This window comes from Phallusia mammillata, chromosome 7 (assembly GCF_965637545.1).
Source record: "Phallusia mammillata chromosome 7, kaPhaMamm4.hap1.1, whole genome shotgun sequence".
Classification (NCBI taxonomy): domain Eukaryota; kingdom Metazoa; phylum Chordata; class Ascidiacea; order Phlebobranchia; family Ascidiidae; genus Phallusia; species Phallusia mammillata.
This window is the reverse complement of record NC_137258.1, coordinates 13,650,930-13,672,041: the sequence shown is the minus strand read 5'-3', so window position 1 is coordinate 13,672,041 and position 21,112 is coordinate 13,650,930. Positions and strand designations below refer to the sequence as shown.

At 35.9% G+C, this 21,112-nt stretch overlaps 1 protein-coding gene across 1 annotated transcript; it reads right to left on the bottom strand.

The window, feature by feature from the left end:
* Positions 1-1,333: 1,333 nt before the first annotated feature.
* Positions 1,334-19,155, bottom strand: LOC145239422 (cationic amino acid transporter 2-like). The gene is made up of 13 exons (XM_080102738.1): positions 18,980-19,155; positions 13,119-13,238; positions 10,610-10,738; positions 10,245-10,400; positions 6,571-6,675; positions 6,298-6,444; positions 3,204-3,426; positions 2,804-2,943; positions 2,611-2,733; positions 2,430-2,549; positions 1,950-2,110; positions 1,765-1,873; positions 1,334-1,686 (listed from the first exon to the last, which is right to left on the bottom strand). Exons 1-13 carry the CDS (start codon positions 19,083-19,085, stop codon positions 1,598-1,600), a joined length of 1,728 nt encoding a protein of 575 aa, XP_079958864.1. The 5' UTR covers positions 19,086-19,155; the 3' UTR covers positions 1,334-1,597.
* Positions 19,156-21,112: the final 1,957 nt, after the last annotated feature.

Here is a 21,112-nt window from a genome sequence, read left to right as displayed (position 1 = left end):
TTCGCAGAGAAATTGGGCGCTGGCGTTCCTTTAAAGCTTGTACTTTCACCTTCGCGTGGGACGACGACGAACAGTGTTTTGACGAGTACTATTTATAAGTGTTCGCTATACCGCAATTATTGTAGACGAGTTTCTCAAACCAGCATCACACGACCTGGTTCGAGTAGTGCGCGAACGACTGCAGCAGCCCAGAGAAGTAGTCTACAAGAATACAATTCTGAGCACCAACTTGGATCACCTGCAAGGCAGAGACGAAGTGTTGATCGTGAGGAAGGCTCTGCGTTTCCACCAGAGAGTTGATCGTCGCCACCTGGGTTGGATCACGTTGCGTCAAGCTGCGCCCACTATCGGTTTTTGGGCTCCGCAACCAGGCGAACCACCCATTGTCATAGACCTGGACATCCCTTGTGCCCGGTCGGAGGACTATACTCGATACAGAGGAGGAGACGACGCCACAGTATTACGTGTCGTAGATAAAGGCTACCTGCAGTTTTTTTTTTAAGGTGTCAAATTTCTCCAGCGGTTTCCCAAAATTTGGACTTGCAACTACAGTAGTATTTAAATGAAACACTTGTGGTCTCTTAAAACTACTTAGCGGTCACCCAAACCAAACCTTAAAAAAAACCTGGCTACCTGTACTATCGTTCTAGCTGTCCAATTCTTCTTGATAAATCAATGCCATGAGTCTCGATAAACAAGGGTTTTGCACCTCAGCTTATTTATTGTCTTATTCATTCAGTATGCTTAAATTCAAATAACATGTTTAAGAAACAAAACAAGTCGTTAGAAAGTAACAATAACTTTTGCTTATAAATTTAAGTTCTCCTGGCAAACAAAAACATTATTTTAAGCAAGCCATTAGGAGTTAACTTTTTGTGTATAATTGATTGTGTATAATTACGTCAACGGTGCCCTTCATACATTCTGGATACATGGACTTTTACAGCACACGTGTGCTCTTGTGATTCGTTTTTTGCACATAATTCTATGATAGACGGTATCCAAATCACAGCACAAAGATAAATTGCGCAAACACCAGCTCACAAAGTCGCATCGACATCCTAATCTGCAACAGGAAATATTTAAAGTTCAAACGCGTTTTTGCAATCCAGTTGAATAGACGTTGCACCATTTGACTTCCTTGCGAACTTTGATTTAAAACGAGTTTATTACGTAAGCTACTATTTCGAAAACCATCCGACTTCCTTGCAACCTCAAGTTAATTACGTAAGCTACTATTTCGAAATTTGCACAAATTATATCGCAACCGCTACAGTTGCACGCATTTTTTATTACCTGTTGTCAAATCCAATACTTCGACCTTCTCCAGAAACACCAGAAACATTTTTTTATTCAGCAGTTTTATTGCACTTGAAATACAAACACTTCTTGGCATAGATTTTAGCGCAGTACTATAATTTTCATGAAGATATATTTGCAAAAGCTTGATAAACAATATAAAAAATGACAGTTTTTATTGCATCATAATACTAAAATTTACACTAAGAACAATGGACAAAGATATCATATACAATTTTGTTGCTATGTTTCTTTTTCCAGAGCAACCTCATTTTAGGGATGATCATTCTTTTTGTTTCTACTCTTCAAAACTTTCATCATTTGCCAAAAGAGGTTCTTCCTCCGCTTCTTTTTGGCGAATTCCATACCCAAAATACATTATAAATCCTAAAAAAATTATACAAAGTCCCCTGTATTGAATAGCCTACATTTAAATGATTTATAGTAGTTTTAAAAGTCACATACCAACCACCATCCAAACAGCAAATCTGACCCAAGTCATGGTTGGAAGCTTTAGCATCAAGTAGATATTAAAGGCCATGCTAAAAACAGGAACAATTGGAACAAGCGGTGTCTGTAACAATAATAAAATAAAAACTTAATGCCAAGAAACAACCATTTTTATTAGGTTGTAGCCAGTCTTGTTTTACCTGAAATGACAATTGTTTTGAACTTTTTGGCTGCCTCCAAATTACCACCAGACAAAAGATCAAGAGGATAAGCAACACAACAGCCAGAAATATTCCCCACCATTTTTCAAGGTTACCTTCTCCCCACACCAACAAAACTCCCAAAAGAATCATACAGGCAACTGCATACAAAAAAACACTAGTACTGTGTTAAAAAAATGAATTTCTGGCTAAGCATGAATAAGAAATTATTTTTTAGTATCCAGACTTTTTTTAAGTTCAACCCAAAATTTATACTTATTCTTGCATTGGATTTCTGGGCTCAGTTTGAACTTGGCTTATCATTATTATTATGTGAGGTTCAGATGTTTTGGCCCACAAACCTACATGTGAGTTAGGTTTACAATATTTATAGGTAGTGCAAGTCTACATCTAAACAAAATGGAAATGAAACACTGCCACAAAGCATTTAATTGATATCATACAAAAAAGTCATTATACCTGAAAATAAAATCACAAAGTTCACCAGACTACTTGTGGTGGAAGTTGGCATGTTTGTGTTGGGAAACAATAACCTTCTAATTGAATATTGGTCTTGATCTACAATTGGATTGGGTTCATCTGTGCACATTTCATTGGGGTTAAATTATAAATTGTACAAGATGTATTCATCCTGATATACCTTCAGAATCTGGCCGAAATCTAAGCAACAGGACAGAACAAGCCACCAAAGTATATGCCATTAATGTTCCAATAGACATCATGTTTACCAAGTCTTCAAGGTCAAAAACCAATGCCATTAAAGCTTTACAGAACAAAGCAGGACAAGGTTATGCCAGTAATCTGGACAAAACAGCACAAACAACAGTAGGTACCTGAAAGTATGCCTGAGACAATTGTTGCAACTATAGGTGTGTGTGATTTTGAGGACACTTGGGAAAAAATGCTAAAAATCAGTCCATCACGGGCCATTGCAAACACTATTCTCGGCATTCCTACAGCAGCACCTAAAACACTGTGAAACTGCAACTTTACAAACAGATTCACAAATGATGGCGTAAATAAAGTGTTTATGAAAATCATGTATCAATAAAAACAAATGACCACAATTTACCATCAAAAATATCATTGCATATTCATTCAAGATGATGCAGCATGCATTTGCTCCATACTATTGGTAAAATCAAAGGTTTCTGCGGCATGAAAAAAAAAATTAAGTGACAGAATCAGAAAAAAATGCACAATCAAGCAAACCAAATCAAAGAAGAGAGTTACCTTGCAATCAAAGCACACATTGATCCAACTGCAATAGGTTTTGATGCCCACCCCATATGAACATAGACAAATGCATTGGGAAGTGGGGCATTTTCATCCAACAGGTAATATGGTTGCATCAATGTCAAAGCAGAAGACACAGATACATACGCTACCAAGCAGGTTGCAAGTGTAATCACAATTGAACGTGGAATGTTTTTTGAAGGATTTTTTGCCTCTTCACCTGTGTTCCACCATTAAAAAACATAAAATTTGGCATTTAAAAAAACAACTAGGAAGGTGGCTTAGCACATATTGCCCTTGCATACATACTATAGGCTATTTTGAAACATTAATATATTTTCTACACTTATTTTATATTGGGTCCCATATCATCCACTGTCTTTTAACCTTGGTTGTTTCTGCAAGCAGAAACGCATAGGTCCCCACACATGCAAAGTTGTAAATAATGCATTTCAAGAGATAACAATGAGAAAGTTTGGTATTGTAAAGTCAAACACAGTGATTGGTACTGAGCATAAATAAATATGCTATTTGGAGGAGTACAAACTATTTAAATTCATTCCATTCATACATTTTTTTTTTAATAGAACAAAACATAAGAATCAGCTTCTATTAATGGGGAATTGCACACAATCGTAGGGGGTTAGTAAAGTAAACGACAGGGTTAAACACAACAATGGACACCTATAAATGGCACACTCTACAAGCTATCTACATTTCATTCAATTCTGGCATTGTACAAAAAATGACCCATTTTGTGGGGCTTGTGGGGTAAATGTTGGGGCAACAAGGTTGAACATAACAATCCACAACTATAACTAGAAAAGTGGCTTTCTGATATACTTCCATTTTATATATTCTATACGATATTTATTAATTTACTATACTATACACAATTTTATCTACATATATGATTGTTTTTGCAAGCAAAAACGAATGGGTCCCCACACGCGTGTTTATGCGGATTTACGGTAAACCTATGTTGCGGTTATTTTTAGATTCTTAAGGACAAATTTTTCACAGAGCATTAACCTAAATCATTATTGTCATATAATCACAAAAAATCAGTAAAAAAGAACGAGGAAAATACTTTCAATTTAATCTCTTGCTTTGACCTTTATATTGTCGTTCAAGTTCAGTTTTTAAACACAAGTTTTCTTGAAAGCCTTAACCTAGAAAGTTATATTAGATACTATACATAAAAAAGTCCTTTGTTTTGCAAAAACGACCGTTTAATGACCTTTTGACACTGTTTTTAATAGCATGCAGTCCTTAGTGCTCAACAATACCGTTTAGCCTAATTTGTACCTGACTTAAGTACTGATTCTTGAATTGATTTGTCAAAAATAAAGAAGATACGTTATGACAAAAAATTCTTAACTGTGTTGTAATGCCTACAAGTTGACCTTTAGTGACCCGTTGTTATGCGACAGCCAAGCTGACAACGAGAATTTAAAGTTTTCTCAGGGCGTTAGAAAAAGTTAAGTTTATTTTTTCATATTTATGTTGATGAACAAAGTTTTGCCTGACATAAACGAAACGTTTATCAAATTTAAATTACATCTTGTAAAACCTTCACCAAAACTGAAAATGCGCATGATAAGTCAATAAAACGACACAGCATTGCTGCACAAAAAAATAGCTGATTTCTAATCACCCAAACAACTGTCTCGTTAAACGTCTGTCCGGGCGCCAAGCTGAGCACTCCCGCCTTAATCGTGAACCATTGAATTCCTCCCTTGGGACTTATATCTGACTGATAGCGTACACATATTATGGGTTGGTAAGGTAACTGGCAAAATTTTAAATACTAAATGAATACCCTGCTTAAACAATTGTTAAATGTTTTGAATATTTCTGCACCATAGGGCTTGTATTTCTGGCCTAAAACTAAAACCGAATATTTCAGGGTTTAAAGGGTGAAAAATGAGTGAATCCGAAAAAAAGATACAAAATTCTTTAAAAAAAATCTTAGATTGCACCAAACAACAAAGCATGAAACTCCAAGATGCTGTACTTTAGTCAGTACAGCCGTTTTAAAAATTTATGTTTTGGGGGCCTGTGGGTGAACCGCTGGGTCAATCGGCGTCAAACTTCAGGAGGATCAAATTTGGATGAATAACTAACATCTCTGTAAACTTAAATTAACTTAAAGCACTCTTTTTTGACCAAACGCGTCTCACAAACCAGCGTTGGACAAAAAAAATACAGAAAAAAACAATATGTGTCCCCTTCAAGGGGACCCATAAATAGCACATTCTACAAGCTATACCAATTTCATCCAATTCGGACAATGTTTAAAAAAGTCACCCTTCTTAGGGGGCTAGAGGGGTAAATATTGGGGTTACAGGGTTAAACACAACAATTGGCACCTATAAATGACAAATTCTGTCCAAGTTCCATTTAATTCTGACACCTTTTAAAAAACTCCCATTTTAGGGGGTTAGTGGGGTAAATGATGGAGTTCAACACCAAAAGTATAAAATATAAAATCACAATGACCCAATCAACAGTCATGTAAACTTTTATCCAAATCGGACAATGTTTAAAATTCTGACCATTAGAGGTGCTATTACCAACATTTGTTAATGCTTCTGACGTCATAAGGCTGTTAACACCCCTCTGTTGGCATGTGCAAAACCACCCACTAAGTATTGCACAAACACAAGTACCATATGTTCTGTTGTCTTTATTATACTGTTACACCACAGAAACCTTTTGTTTGTGATGCGCAGCAACATACAAAAACATTTTACACTTTGGGGGCTAGCGGGGTAAATACTGGGGTTATCAAGTCAAACGAAGCAGAGGACACATCTACATGACCATATCTACCATCTGTGAAAGTTTCATCCAAATCCATCAAAGGTTTGACGCCAAAAGTGCATGGACAAACTTCAGCAGAAAAAAAACTGAGTGAAATCAAAATGCGTCCCGTTCAGGACCCATAAGGGATAAATTGTGGACAGAGGCAGATTACAACAAAAACAAAATAAAAACACATTTTCATAATTTAAGTACAACATATGTTTTATTCAAATGTCAGCATTTCCCTCAATCAATAATTTTTTAAACATTTAAACATACTTACCAACACATGCTATTGTGTCAAAACCAACAAATGCATAAAAACAAGATGCAGCTCCTTCCATCATTTTTGAGAAACCAAAAGGCATAAAACCCCCATTTCCATGCCCTTGAACCTCAGATGGTTTTAAATTCCAATTGTGTGGATTAGCTAAAAATAACCTGGTTTATGCCTAGGTGGCAAACATGAAAAAATTATGCAAAACTTTTAAAACAACAGAAAAAAGGTTTTGTTAAAATCTTACTGGGATTTTTTTTACAAAAATGTTAAATATACCCTTTATAAATCCAGCAATTGCACAGAAACAAAGAACAACAACATTCACCAAAGTCAGAACAGTAATAAGTAGACTTGATACTTTCATCCCAATTGACAGCAAGACTGTAAAAAATACGGTACAAAGGTATTAAACACAAAACATATATCTCAGGAGCACCATTAGAATGCTCCACCCCAACACTAATATTATTACCTTAAACAGTGTAATTCCATTTTACATAAAACAACAATTTCACCATGAACAACCTTTTTTCGGATTTTAAAGTTGGAAGTTTCAAATTAATTTTTAATTCAATGTATTAAACTGTTTTCGCAATTGAACAATGTTAAATGTGACAAAAATGGTTTGAAGCGTTTAATTCTATATTGTTTATGACCTGTTAAACATGTAATTGTTTGTGACGAGTATCAGATCGATGTAAATCGAACCATGCTGTTAAGGTACACATATTTGGAAACTTGCTAATGCTTGGCTTCATTTGTTGTATAGTAACCAACTTGGTGTATTCAGTTAACTAACAGTTTAACCAGCATTTCAAAAGGACGCTCATTCAGAGCATTTTAGTCATTCATTCAGAGCATTTTTTAAGCGACTAACATATTTTGATTTCCCTTACAGTCATGCTTATGTTGCAACTGCAGTTTTGTTGAGTAAGCTACATAGCAGAGTCAAAAAAGTTCCTCTTTCTCTGTTATGCCAATTTTAAGTAGAAAGGTGGCTTTACTATACATTGCCATGTTTTTAAGTTCTATATCATATTTACCAATATATTATACACACCATTTGACCCCCTAACATAATTGTTTTTGCAAGCAAAAACGAATGGGTCCTAACAATGCCTATGGCAGGGGTTCCCAACCATTTTTGCTGCACGTACCCCTTTGTCAGGCCAGAGTATTCTTCGTACCCCGAAAAAAATTCTATTGGAATCTTTCAGATATATATTGCTAACTTAAATTGCTTTTATAGCTCAATCAAACGCCTCCTTTATCTGTGCATTTTTTCCCTAACTTTGTGCTTTGTGGATAATTGTTTTTTTTTTAAAAAGCAGAGACCGAAATGGCATAAGCATAAAATTCCAAAACTAGAAGGGTGGCTTAGCACATTTTACTATAGCATATACACTACAACCTATTCTGCAAACTGTAATATATTCTCTATATTTATTTATATTGGGTCCCATATTAGCCAACATTTTTATAATCTTAATTTATTTCTGCAGGCAGAAACTCATGGGTCCCCAAAACCGCAAAGTTGTAAACAGACAACCATAAGAAACGTTGCTATAAAGTCAAACACAGTGATTGGTAGTGTTACTTAAAAAAGAAGTTATGTAAAGTACAAACTGTCCAAATCTCATGCAATTGAGACATTGTTATAAGATTGTGTGCATAAATAGCATAAAACACTGACATCTCAAGATGGCATATTACACAAACTGTCAAAATGTATTGTTGATTAATTCACCCATTTTGGGGGGTTGGTAGGGTAAATATTAGGGCTGCAGGGTGAAACACAATATTCAACAGCTACAAATGCCAAATTCATAAAACTATCAAAAATTCATCCAAATTGGACGTTTTAAGAAAAATAGGTGGCTTAAGCAGTAAATATTGGGCTACATGGTGAAACACAATAATCGACGCCCTAATATGGCACAATGAACAAACTGTCCAAATTTCATCCGAATCGGACATTGTTTAAAAAAATCACCCATTTCAGGGGTCTAGTGGGGTAAATATTGGGGCTAAAGAGTAAAACACAACAATCGATGCCCTAACATGGCACAATGAACAAACTGTCCAAATTTCATCCAAATCGGACATTGTTTAAAAAATCACCCATTTTAGGGGTCTACTGGGGTAAATATTGGGGCTACAGGGTAAAACACAACAAACGATGCCCTAAAATGGCACAATGAACAAACTGTCCGAATTTCATCCAAATCGGACATTGTTTAAAAAATCACCCATTTTAGGGGGCTAGTGGGGTAAACACTGGGGCTATCGAGTCAAACAAAACAAATGGCACATCTACATAACTATAACTACCATCTGTGAAAATTTCATCCAAATCCATCAAACATTTGGTGGACAAACTTTGGGCAGACGAAAAAAAACAAAAAAAACAAAAAACAAATCGAGTAAAATCAATAATCTGTTTGAAAAGCTGCTTTGTGGCCCAAGGATCTTCGTGCCCCTTGATGTTCAATCTCATACCCCGTGTTGGGAACCCCTGGCTTATGGTATAAAAATGGTGCATTTTTTTATTCTGATGGACAAATTAATAGTTAGCATCAGGTCAAATTTACGCTTTCATATATATTTCCAAAAATACACCTAATCCTCCAATATACATAACATCTGGCAAATCAATACCTACAAGTTGACGACAGTAACCTATCCTTGTGTAGCGGACCAAGCTAACATTGACTGTTTATTGACCTTTCAACAAGGGAAGGGAACCTATTTTACAGCATTAAGTATGCATGACAAATTGTTCTTTGCTTGCCATTGTTTTGCAAAATATGCACCATTGACCTGCAGTAACCTCTCGCTTTTTTATGTTAATCAACAATGTTTTATCTGACAAATAATGAACAGGAGTATTGTTTCTCAAGTTTAAATCACACCTTAGGTTTAAAACATTTGCCAAAACTGAAAATCCATATGCTAACTTAAAAAAAAACATATAGCATTGCTGCACTAAAACAGTCGTTTTTTAAATTTAACATTTTGGAGGCCTGTTGGGGAACCAAGTGGCAGCTATGTTCAAACTTTGGGAAAATCAACTTCGACAACTAACTAACATGTGTGTAAATTTGAATACGTTTGAAGCACTCTTTCTTAACAAAATGCTGGGAGCAAACCAGCATTAGAGAGATAAAAAAACCTGAAAAAAACAATATGTGTCCACTTCAGGGAAGGAGACCTACAACCAGTAATGCTTATGTGTTAAACTGGTTTACATCGGATAATTTGCCCAAACCAGAGCAAAATATACAATTTTCAAAACCTTAACCGAACCCATAAAAACAATAAAAAGTTAAATTGAACCAAACCTCAACCTTAAGACATGCAGTTCAAGTCCCTGGTTAAAAGGCTGTGATTTCAAAACTTTGAGTCTTGTAATAAACAAAAGTATTGTATCAAAAACACATTCTTTCACCATGTTTATATCAAAACACATGTGTAAAAAATTTGCACATAATTTGTAAATATATGTGAAATTTTTTAAACTAATTTCAGAAGTTCTGCATACATTAGTGGTATTTGTCATATTTTTATTGATTACATAACAAAAAATTGTTTTATTAAGTCAAGTGATTTATAGGAATTTTTCTGGAATTTGGGGAAATATATATCCTTCCTGTAAACCAGAAATCAAAAATAACATTATAAATGACAAACTCTGATCACTATCCCGTACTACATGTTTGAATACAATAACACATAGTAATTATTTGTATGCAACCTTGTGGACAAAATAATTTCAGTTCATATCACCTAATATACATAGAAGTCATTGATTTGTCATTCTACTTTCAATACTTTAAAAATATATTACCAACAAAAAAAACCTGCAATGGTTTGGCAATAATGCAGCCTTGAGCTTTTGGGGCCATATTTTTTGCTGAAATGCCAAAAAAGGAATTTATGATCAAAGTTACCTGTAATTACAAGAATTAATGCAACTGATAGGAAGTCAGGATACGAAGCAAATCCAGCAACATTCATTGGCATTGCAGTCCTTGACACATTTGCAATAACACCACCAGTTAAAGAGTCCAAATTGGCACTCCATGCTCTTGCAACACTTGATACTCCTATAAATAATTGACTTAAGTAAAAACAACTAAAATAGGTGCCGAGTTTATGCTGCAGGCTAAACAATAAAATGTCATCTTAAAGACTTCATCAATTGCAAGAAGGCACAAAAAATGTTTATGAAAGTGGAGGAGTTTGCAAGCAACAAAGTTTGGAAATATTCTAATCATGAATAGAAACATGTCACTGTGAAGAAATGCAACATTACCTATTATGTACTCTAAAATCAAATTCCATCCAATGATAAAGCCACAGAACTGTCCAACAGTAACATAGCTGTAAATGTATGCAGATCCAGCTTTGGGAACCCTAGCTCCGAATTCAGCATAACACAAACCTTAAAAAGATACAATAAGAAACACTTTTTTATTGGGGGGGGGGGGGGGGGGGCTTTTTTTAAACAATAATATTTCAGAAACTCATTGGACCCCACACATGCAAAGTTGTAACAATAGCAAAACTGATATGAGATAACCGTCATTAAGTATAAAGCAATAAGTTGAAACATGGCAATTAATATTCTGTTTAACTAATCACGCTATATGCAGGGGTCTCCAACTACCGCCCGCAGGCCAGATGGCCCTCAAGGCAATTTGCTGTGGCCGCTGCACGTTATTAGCAAGTGAACAAATAATATTATCTTGCAGTCAAGAGTTACACAAAGAAAAATTAATGAAACTTTAACCCACCCTCACCAGTCACCTCCTTAAAAATTTCAAGTTCAACCTTAAAGAGATAATAAAAACTTAGTCTGGTCATCAAAGCGTAAACCTCAGAATCCGTTGTGTTCTTTGCGTAAACTGTATCGGTTTAGCGTGGGGATGAGGAACGTTTACGTTCATAAAGGCCAACCAACATTTTTTGACACTTATGTAGGCTGCATTGGTGAGGTTGAATAATTCAAATTCAACCTGAATTACAACCTAACCTTACTTGCTGCCTAAATGTACTTGTTCACTCTGTCGCTGCTACTGTGTTACCAAAGAAAGAAATTACTGTTAGAAAGCGCCAACTTGTCTTAATTTGAAACAAACTTTTTTTGCAGGTTTAATGAAATCCAGGCAAAGAGGAGAGCAATGGGGGGGTTACAAGTATTTCCGAAATCGCAGAAAAACAAACAAAGTAGAATGCCTGCAATAAAATTCCTCGTAAGAAAATGTTGTGATGATAAAATAAGTTTATTGTTGACGTTGAAAGTTACACATCTGGCGACAATGACAAACATGACACTTATGTAGGCCGCATAGACTGTTTCAGATACCTAAGGCGGTGATTTCCAAACAATTTCATTTACATAACAGACGTTGCATAATTTTCCAGAGCAGTAGTCGCTGTGTATACAATTCTAAAGACAATTTAAACAACTTAGCAAAACAAAACCTTAAGCTGCTGAAAGTAATTTATACTTTTTCCACTACAGCTTTTAGGATTCAATTCACCTAGATATTATTTACTTGATCTTAGAGTGGTTTGTGACATCACAGACAAAACTAAGATATGAAATTATGCACAAACAGTTGCTTTATTACTTGTGATGAAATAAGAAAGCATTGATAAATGCGTAAGAAGATTGTAGAGCCATGAGCTCTTGGAGGTCAGTGAACATAGGACCGTTAACCACTAAGGGACCATGAATTATCCAGTTTGGAACAGCTGGCCTAGAGTGTTAATTCCATAGCAATGTATCTTAAAAAGCATTTTTACATCTAAGGCCTAACATGGCCCACAGCTTCTGGGTATTTCGAAAATTGGTCCAGGACAAATTTTAGAGATCCTTGCCATATGAGGTACAAACTATCCAAAACTCAAACAATTTGCACATTGTTTGAAAAATCCACCAATCCACACCCAAAAATTGCATATTGTGTGAACTGTCCCAACTTCATCCAATTTTGGCATTGTTTACAAATTTCACCCATTATAGGGGCTAATGGTGGGGCTACAGGGTAAAACACATTAATTGACACTTCAAAATAGTGTAAAAAGCGTCAAACTTTCATCCATTTCAGACATTGTTTAAAAAGTGCATCTATTGTAGGGGGGATAGTTGGGTGACTGATGGGGTTCTACAGCTAAACTAATAAATAACTAAAGCACAATGACCCAAACTACAGTCCTGTGATATTTTATTCAAATCAGCCAATGTTTAATTTTTTGACTACTAGAGGTGTTTTGAGCAACATTCGTCAGCAATAAAAATAATGAACATTCGTCAACAATTCTGACATAAACCTTTTTGCATGTGCGGGCCAAAAACTACTGAAATTGTGGGGTCGGACGCCGGAATGATGTTCATGCAATGACATAACAGTTTAGGCACACTCAACAAAAACTCGAATTTATTCGATGTGAACATGTGCAATATCAAGTAAACTGCAGTACTGGCTTAAGGCAAGCCCACATACACACAAAACACAAGCTACATATGTTCTGTTACGTTTCTGACACTGTTATACAACAGAAACCTTTCATTTGTGCTCAGCAACATACAAAAACGCTTTAGACTTTGGGGGCTAGTAGGGTAAATACTGGGGTTATCAAGTGAAACGAAGCAGATGGCACATCTGCATAACTATATCTACCATCTGTGAAAGTTTCATCAAAAGTCACTAAAGATTTCATGCCAATAGTGCATGGACAAACTTCAAGGGAGAAAAAAGAAAAAAACAGAGTGAAATCAAGATGCGTCCCCTTCAGGAAAGGGCATCAATAACAACCTGCCAATAATGAAGCAAATGCAGCAACACAAAACGACAATATTATTGAAGGTCCAGCATCATTTTTAGCAACAGCTCCAGCTAAAACATAAACACCTGCACCAAGAGTACTTCCAACACCTGAAAGAAAAGGCAATTTGAAAGTTAGCCAGTGGACACTTTGATACTGTAGTGCAGGGGTTCGCAAATAGTGGGTCGTGACCCAAATTTGGGTCGTGAGACCTTCCAGTCTGGGTCGCGAAATATTTTAAATTTCCCATGAATATAAGCATCGCATCTACAGTATTATTGAATTTCGGCTTTTTTTTACCTTTTAATCAGTATTGCATTGTTATGTATGAAAATAGCAACTGACAATAGCATAATAGCAGTCTTAATATTGATATTTAGTTGATTAGTATTTTCCAGACTTGATGCTTGGGTCGCGAGAATTTAGAGCAATTTTTTTAGGGTCGCGCTAAAACGTATTTGCGGACCCCTGCTGTAGTGGTTGCAAGTAGTGATGCACCGAAGTTTCGGTTGGCTGAAACATCTCAGCCGAATTCGTTGTTTTCCAATGTTTCGGTTTCGGCCCGAACTTTTTTGAAAATTCGAACTTTTTTATTGCATGGAATGAAGCCTTAAATATAATTTTCGCCCATATGAAACATCACATTTGTCGTATCTATAAAATATGAGCCATGTTGTCTACAAAATATTATATGTTTAGTAAATCTTACACATTGTAAAGTGATTTTAGTTGGTCAAAATTGAGTTCACTGGCATCAACAATACAAGGTTCAGTTGAAAACATCCAAAGAAAGGGGAGTTTAGGTTCAGCCTGATTCGGCAGAAATTATCCGGACCTATGGCCGAATATTCTTTTTGGCCCGAACCTTTTTAGGCAGGTTCGGTGCACCACTAGTTGCAATGCTGTACGTTGATGAAAGTTTGCCATCTGTATATTGATAAATTTATTGTTCTAAACCTACCATCATTCGTGCTATCACCCGTCTTGTTTGCTGTTTAATTAAAGATAAACTTTCCTTTGAATGTCTTATAAGGGTCATTCCATGTCAACTGCCCAGGCCAGTTAACCCACCCCCTCAGATTTTTATCAAATTTAAAATGTGAATGCAGCTAGTTACACTGATTTCAACAACAAATTTTTTTTTGAAAACTATCAATGTTTCACGAAGTTATGACTTTTTGAAAATATGTCAAAAATGTGATCAATGCAGCGACGCGCATCAATGATTTTTGAAATACTGTGTTTAAAATGTCATATTTCTTTCTAATTTGTGTATTGTGGTCATTTTGGTAGGTTACTCGAAATTTGAGAGGACTGTCTCAACTGCCAACAGAATCAGTCAGTAAATTAGAAAGTAGGAATATATATTTCGCCTAATAATGGCATCATCAGTTCCTGAAAAACGCAATAGATCAACACCAAAATATCAAGAATGTAAAACAAACACAATGTTTGTTTTACATTCTTGATATTTTGGTGTTGATCTATTGCGTTTTTCAGGAACTGATGATGCCATTATTAGGCGAAATATATATTCCTACTTTCTAATTTACTGACTGATTCTGTTGGCAGTTGAGACAGTCCTCTCAAATTTCGAGTCTTTTAACAATTTGCACAGTTATCGTCGGTATGCATGGCGGCTGTTGGAGGTTTAGATATTGCCCATCCACGACAATTTCTTTTGGTAGGTTAGGTGAACCTTTAGGACATTCTCAATCACCCCATTATAGTTTTTCATGTTTTTGAAATATGGGTCAGTAATTTAAGGGGGTTCAGTTTCGGGGTATGCAAATGTGCATTCATGCGTAACGACAACTTTGAAAGCTCATATCTTGAAGTGCACACTAGCTAGAAGGTTCAGTGATGGCTCAAATAAAAGCTCTGGCTGAGTACTTTACTTGTTCTTAATTTTATGATGCTTCTCTGTAATTTGTTTGAAGCAGGGTCATAATAAAACACAGGTCCATTTTTCAGATATTTTTGTGATACTTCTTCTATTATCTATACTTTATGTGCCCTAATTTGTGATTAAAAGTTGTTACGATGCAAAAGTTTAGTGTAGGTATCTCACTGGATACTGAATGCCACAAAAAGGCATATCCAGCACAAAAACAAGGTATTTTACCAATTGACTCTCTAACAGATGAAGAACAAGTGCTTCTGAATATTCGAGTTGCTGCTGATAAGGGTAATGAATGTTGTTTGGAGAACATATGTATTTTCCACAAGTACAATTACATTGGTCGGTACCCTTCTATGCAGAAGAAGTGTTGTGATCCTTTTCAAGTCCACACCAAACCAGTCAAAAACCGTAGTATACGTTCTATCACTTGGGAATGTTACCAAAAATATAAAAATTAAAATTTGAATGTTGTATCAGGAAAAAAGGTGTGTGTCAACTGCAGTACAAGACTTAAAGAAACTCTCCCTCAAAATGTAAAAAAAAAATCCAGACCCCCCCCCCCCCCCCCTTTTCAAAAACTGTGCGTACATTAAATAGACCAAAATCGTTCCGTTTATCACTGCGTGATAATAGGGAGTCGTTATCTCAAAGACGCCAGCCTTCAATCTCTTGTATTCGCTTGTTATCTAATCGCCAATTGTGACATAACAAGGGTTTAATAAGGAGGTTTATGCGCTAACAATCGGAAAGCTACGTTCCGACTAGGACTCTGGTAGCAGTTTTTTGCTTAGTGGTAACTGCACTAAGTGCAACATATCAAACTGTTTTTGCATTTGAACAATGTAAAAGTGTTAAAAACGTGTAATGTTGTGTTGCTTTGATCTGCCAAACACGTAATAGTTTGTCAAAAATCGATGTAAATCGAGTTATGTTATTAGGGTAATTTGTTACTTGCCAGACACAATTTATGTCTTCCGCAGTTACCACCTTTAGTGCATTCGTGACTTTGCGCAACTTAACAGTAGGATTACCGCTTCAGCAAGAGATTTAGTTCTTTAGAAATTGGACCCTGTTTTTTTAAGCAACGATTTTGATTACCTGACAGTCACGCTTATTTTGCAGCTGCAGTTTGGCTGAGTAAGCTAGATAGCAGCGGCGAAATCAGAAAACTACAAAGCTTTCACTAAAATTGCCTGTTCTTCCTGTCAATTAGATGGGTAGAGAAACCGCCAATTTTGGAAAAAGTGCTTTGCCGCATAACGCGTCGTTTTGAACGACGTGTGACGTCATAATGACGTCATTAGGGATTTCCCCCAAAAAAATTGTTGGACCCCCCCTTTAAAAATTTCTGGATACGCCCCTGCGTAGACCTATAGCAAGACCAACCTGACACTAAAGATGAAGACAAAATCAAAACTAGAAGAGTGGCTTTCTGATATACTTCCATTTTATATATTCTACATGATATTTACCAATTTACTATACACATCATTTGATCTACACGTATGATTGTTTTTGTACACAAAAACAAATGGGTCCCCACACGCGTGTTTGTGCGGATTTACAGTAAACAAATGTTGCGGTGATTTTGTGAATCTTAAGGACAAATTTTTAGAAAGCATTAAACCAACAATAAAAAAATTGTTCGTATTCTTTTTGCACTATTATTGTCATATAATTACAAAAACATTAAAAAAAAAACGTAACAAATACTTTAATTTAATCTATTGCTTTGACCCAGATATTGTCGTCCAAGGTCGGGTTTTGAACACAATTTTTTTAGAAAGCTGTAACAGTTGTGTTACAGACACTTTAAATTAAAAAGCAATTTGCTACAAGTGTATACATAACAAATTGTTTTTCATTTAACTTTGTTTCCCAAAACGAGTACCATTGACCTGTAGTAACCTCTCAGGGTGCACACGCCAAACGACTGTTTGACCTTTTGACACCGTTTTCAATAGCACGCCGTCCTGAGTGTTCAACAATACCGTTAAGCGTAATTTTTACATGCCTTGAGCATTGACTCCTAAATAGATTGTCATAAAAAAACGCTACCTTATGACGAAAGAAAGTTCTGAACAGTGTGAAACGACGTCTCGTAAAACGTCTGTCCGACGTCAAGCTGAGCCCTCCCGCTATTGTAAACCAGTGAGTTACTCTCTTGGTACTTGCCTACAGTGTCTTTCTTGACCAAACGAGCGTTAGACACATTTACGTTTCGGGGGCCTGTGGGTGAACCGCTGGGTAATTCGGGGTCAAACTTCTAGAGGATCAAGTTCAGATTAATAACTAACATATGTCCAAATTTGAATAAATTTGAAGCACTCCTTCTTTACCAAACGAGCGTTACAAACCAGCGTTAAAAATTGTACGTTTCGGGGGCCTGTGGGTGAATCGCTGGGTGATTCGGGGTTAAACTTCTGGAGGATCAAGTTTGGATTAATAAGTAACATATTTCCAAATTTGAATAAATTTGAAGCACTTTTTCTTTACCACATGAGCATTACAAACCAGCGTTAAAAATTGTACGTTTCGGGGGCCTGTGGGTGAACCGAGGGATCAAACGGAGTCAAAATTCACATGGACCATCTTTAGACCAATATCTATAATGTGTGTAAATTTGAAAAAGTTTGAACCATTCTTTCTTGACCAAAATGTGGGAACAAATCTGCGTTAGAAAGAAAAAAAGAAAAAAGAAAAACGGACAAAAACAATATGTGGCAGTACGATAGCAGAAAAAATATAAGTCCCCACAATGATACCCAAGTAACTGGTCAAGAGAAAAGAATACCACAAACGGAAAATCACACTTTTTCACGGTACAATGTTTAAATTGTAATTTTTATATTTTTGGTAATATTCCCAAGTGATAGGACATATATTACGATTTTTGACTGGTTAACTGTGAACTCAAAAAGGATCACAACACTTCTTCTGCAAGGAAGGGTACCGACCAATGTAATTGTGCTTGCGGAAAATACATCCGTTCTCCAAACAACATTCATTACCCTTATCAGCAGCAACTTCAATATTCAGAAGCATATGCTCTTCATCTGTTAGAGAGTCAATTGGTAAAACACCTTGTTTTTGTGTTGGATATGTCTTTTTGTGGCATTAAGTATCCAGTAAGACATCTACACTAAACTTTTGCATCTTAACAACTTTTAATCACAAATTAGGGCACATAAAATATAGATAATAAAAACAGTATCACAAAAATATCTGAAAAAAGAACCTGTGTTTTATTATGACCCTGCTTCAAACAAATTACAGAGAAGCATCATAAAATTAAGAACAAAGAAAGTACTCAACTCAGCAAGAGCTTCATTTGAGCCATTACTTAACTTACTAGCTAGTGTGCACTTCAAGATATGAGCTTTCAAAGTTGTCGTTACGCATGAATGCACATTGGCATACCCCCAAACTGAACCCCCTTTAATTACTGACCCATATTTCAAAAACATGAAAAACTATAATGGGGTGATTGAGAATGTCCTAAAGGTTCACCTAACCTACCAAAATGACCACAATACAAATTAGAAAGAAATACAACATTTTAAACACAGTATTATCAAAAAGCATTGATGCGTGTCGCTGCAGTGATCACATATTTGACATATTTTCAAAATGTCATAACTTGGCGAAACATTGATAGATTTCAAAAAAAATTTTGTTGTTGAAATCAGTGCAACTAGCTGCATGGACATATGAAATTTAAAGAAAATCTGAGAGGGTGGGTTAACTTTTGCCATTTTTCTGGGACGTTTGACATGGAATGACCCATAAGTGCAAAGCCTCCTTTGTTGTGTAATAATACAATAGTGAACTGAAGAGTTTAAAATAAACTTAGTTCCTCCCCCTCACAGTAAAAAACTCCCAGGTTTCAACATTTTACTATTTTACTGTCAATTTTCAGATACAGCAGGTTCAAAAGATTATCCTTACCAACGGATACAAGATTCCACAGTGAGAGACAACGAGTCAAATCTGAATTTTCAGCATCAGTTTCAGAGATGTGTTTTTTTCTTGTTAGTTTATTAATTAAATTCATAGTAGTTGTTTATTAAAAAAAATATTTTATCAAGAAAAACTTAATATTTATCTGAAATGTAATGAAAGATAGTAACAGGCAAAACAAAACTTGCATATGTTATTCCTGATTTCAATTTTAAATTTTGATATTTTTGACACCCCTTGTTATAGGCTGTCATGCAGTGCACCAGCTACACACCCCTCTCATGGGGCCTTGGTGGGCAACACTAAAACACTAACTAGCAGCTAAAATAGCTGATGGTTACTGCTTTGGACAAGGTATTGTAATAATATGGCAAACCCCTTTCCTGTCAAGAAGGGATTTTCATACAATTGTGGCATACAATTATTAACAGCTAACACTTTCATACTCTTTCAATACATAATATGCGATCATCTCAGGTTTATCAACAAATTTTGTGGAAGTCCTGTGGACCATCCAAAAGGTCATCATGGACCAGTTGGGAAACACTGGCTTAGTGCAACTGTGTTGCTTTATGGCAGGGGTTGGCAGCCTTTTAATCAACACATGCCAATGTACTTGTTATTTCTATGTGGCAATGGCTTCATGGCCAACATTTTTCTGAGTACCAGCTGATATCAACAAGGATAGAGCAGAGCGTTTAGTGCATGTAGACTGGATTTTAAGAGAAAGGCATGATCAAAAACTAAAAACAATCAGTGTAACATGTTAAATTAGTACTTCACTATAGTTTGGCCTGCCAACAAAAATCACCTTGCGTGCCAACCGCACGCATGCCAGGGGTTGCCGACCCCTGCTTTATGGTCTTTCATCAGGGCAACTCTAAAATACGCAATATTTGTAAAATGCTGACGGTTAGGGCATCGGGGGTGAGTAATTACAACAATAACATTTTAATTTAATCTTAGATACCTATTTTAGGCTAATATTCTCACAGCGTTAACATGCCCTGCCCCTGTCCCTGTTTAGTAGTCCACCACAAATATAGCCCAAATAGAACACCTGAAAGTAAAGTTTTATACGTTTTGTAAGTAGATTTGCGTATTTTAGAGCGACTTTTATAATCGAAACACACGCAATCAATGCACGAAACATTTGTTTTACATGGTACGTTAGTAAACATAAAAAGGTAACTTTCGACACTTTGAAAAGTTGATTTACCAAGAACGCTATAAGTTCCCATAACCTTTACAGAGTTCTTTGATTACACGTACACGAGTCTGAGTTTGCTTAATACCCTTAGGTGGCGCAAAGAGCATTCGTGAATATTTTGAATGCAATTTGTGTAAAAAGCTATTGGGTTGGGTAAGGTTTTATAATAGTAAAAACAACAATAAAATCAACCTAAAAACTCAGTTTCTATCGTTAAATTTAGTTCCTGGCCATAACCCAGTCTCACTGTTAATTCAAATCAAAGCGCTCTTTACGTTATCTATCGGTATTTAGCAAACTTTTCTGTTGCACGTTGTTGTGTTAGTAAAAACCCGGGCTTTCGCATGCGTCACATATGTCATGTGATTTGGAATTGCATTTAGAAAGGGGAAAGGCGAGAAACATGAGAGTGTCACGGGTGGTTACGTCAGTAATAAAGGAACCCGGCCCGGTTTTTCTTTGTTTTTAATACGCGAACACACACATTGCAGAAAGACGGACGAAGCAAAGAAAGCGTTGGCAATGGGTATTACCAGGGTTTTTTTAAGGTTTGGTTTGGGTGACCGCTAAGTAGTTTTAAGAGACCGCAAGTGTTTCATTTAAATACCAAAAAATAACCATATTTGCTTAAACGAATTATTTATTAGGCCACTGGCAAATTTTGGGAAACCGCTGGAGAAATTTGACACCTTAAAAAAACATTGGGTATTACTATACTTACAACGTTTTATGACAAAACGCAAGGTGAGTTCCAAACACGATCGAGAGTTACAGGATTTATTTGTTATTATTTGATGAACACCAAAACGACATTTTTTATCATTAATGAAGGTTTTTAAGTCATTGTTATGTATTTTTGCATTTATCACTGGTTTTATCCCGTTGACACATTCCTTGTTTTTCAGATACTG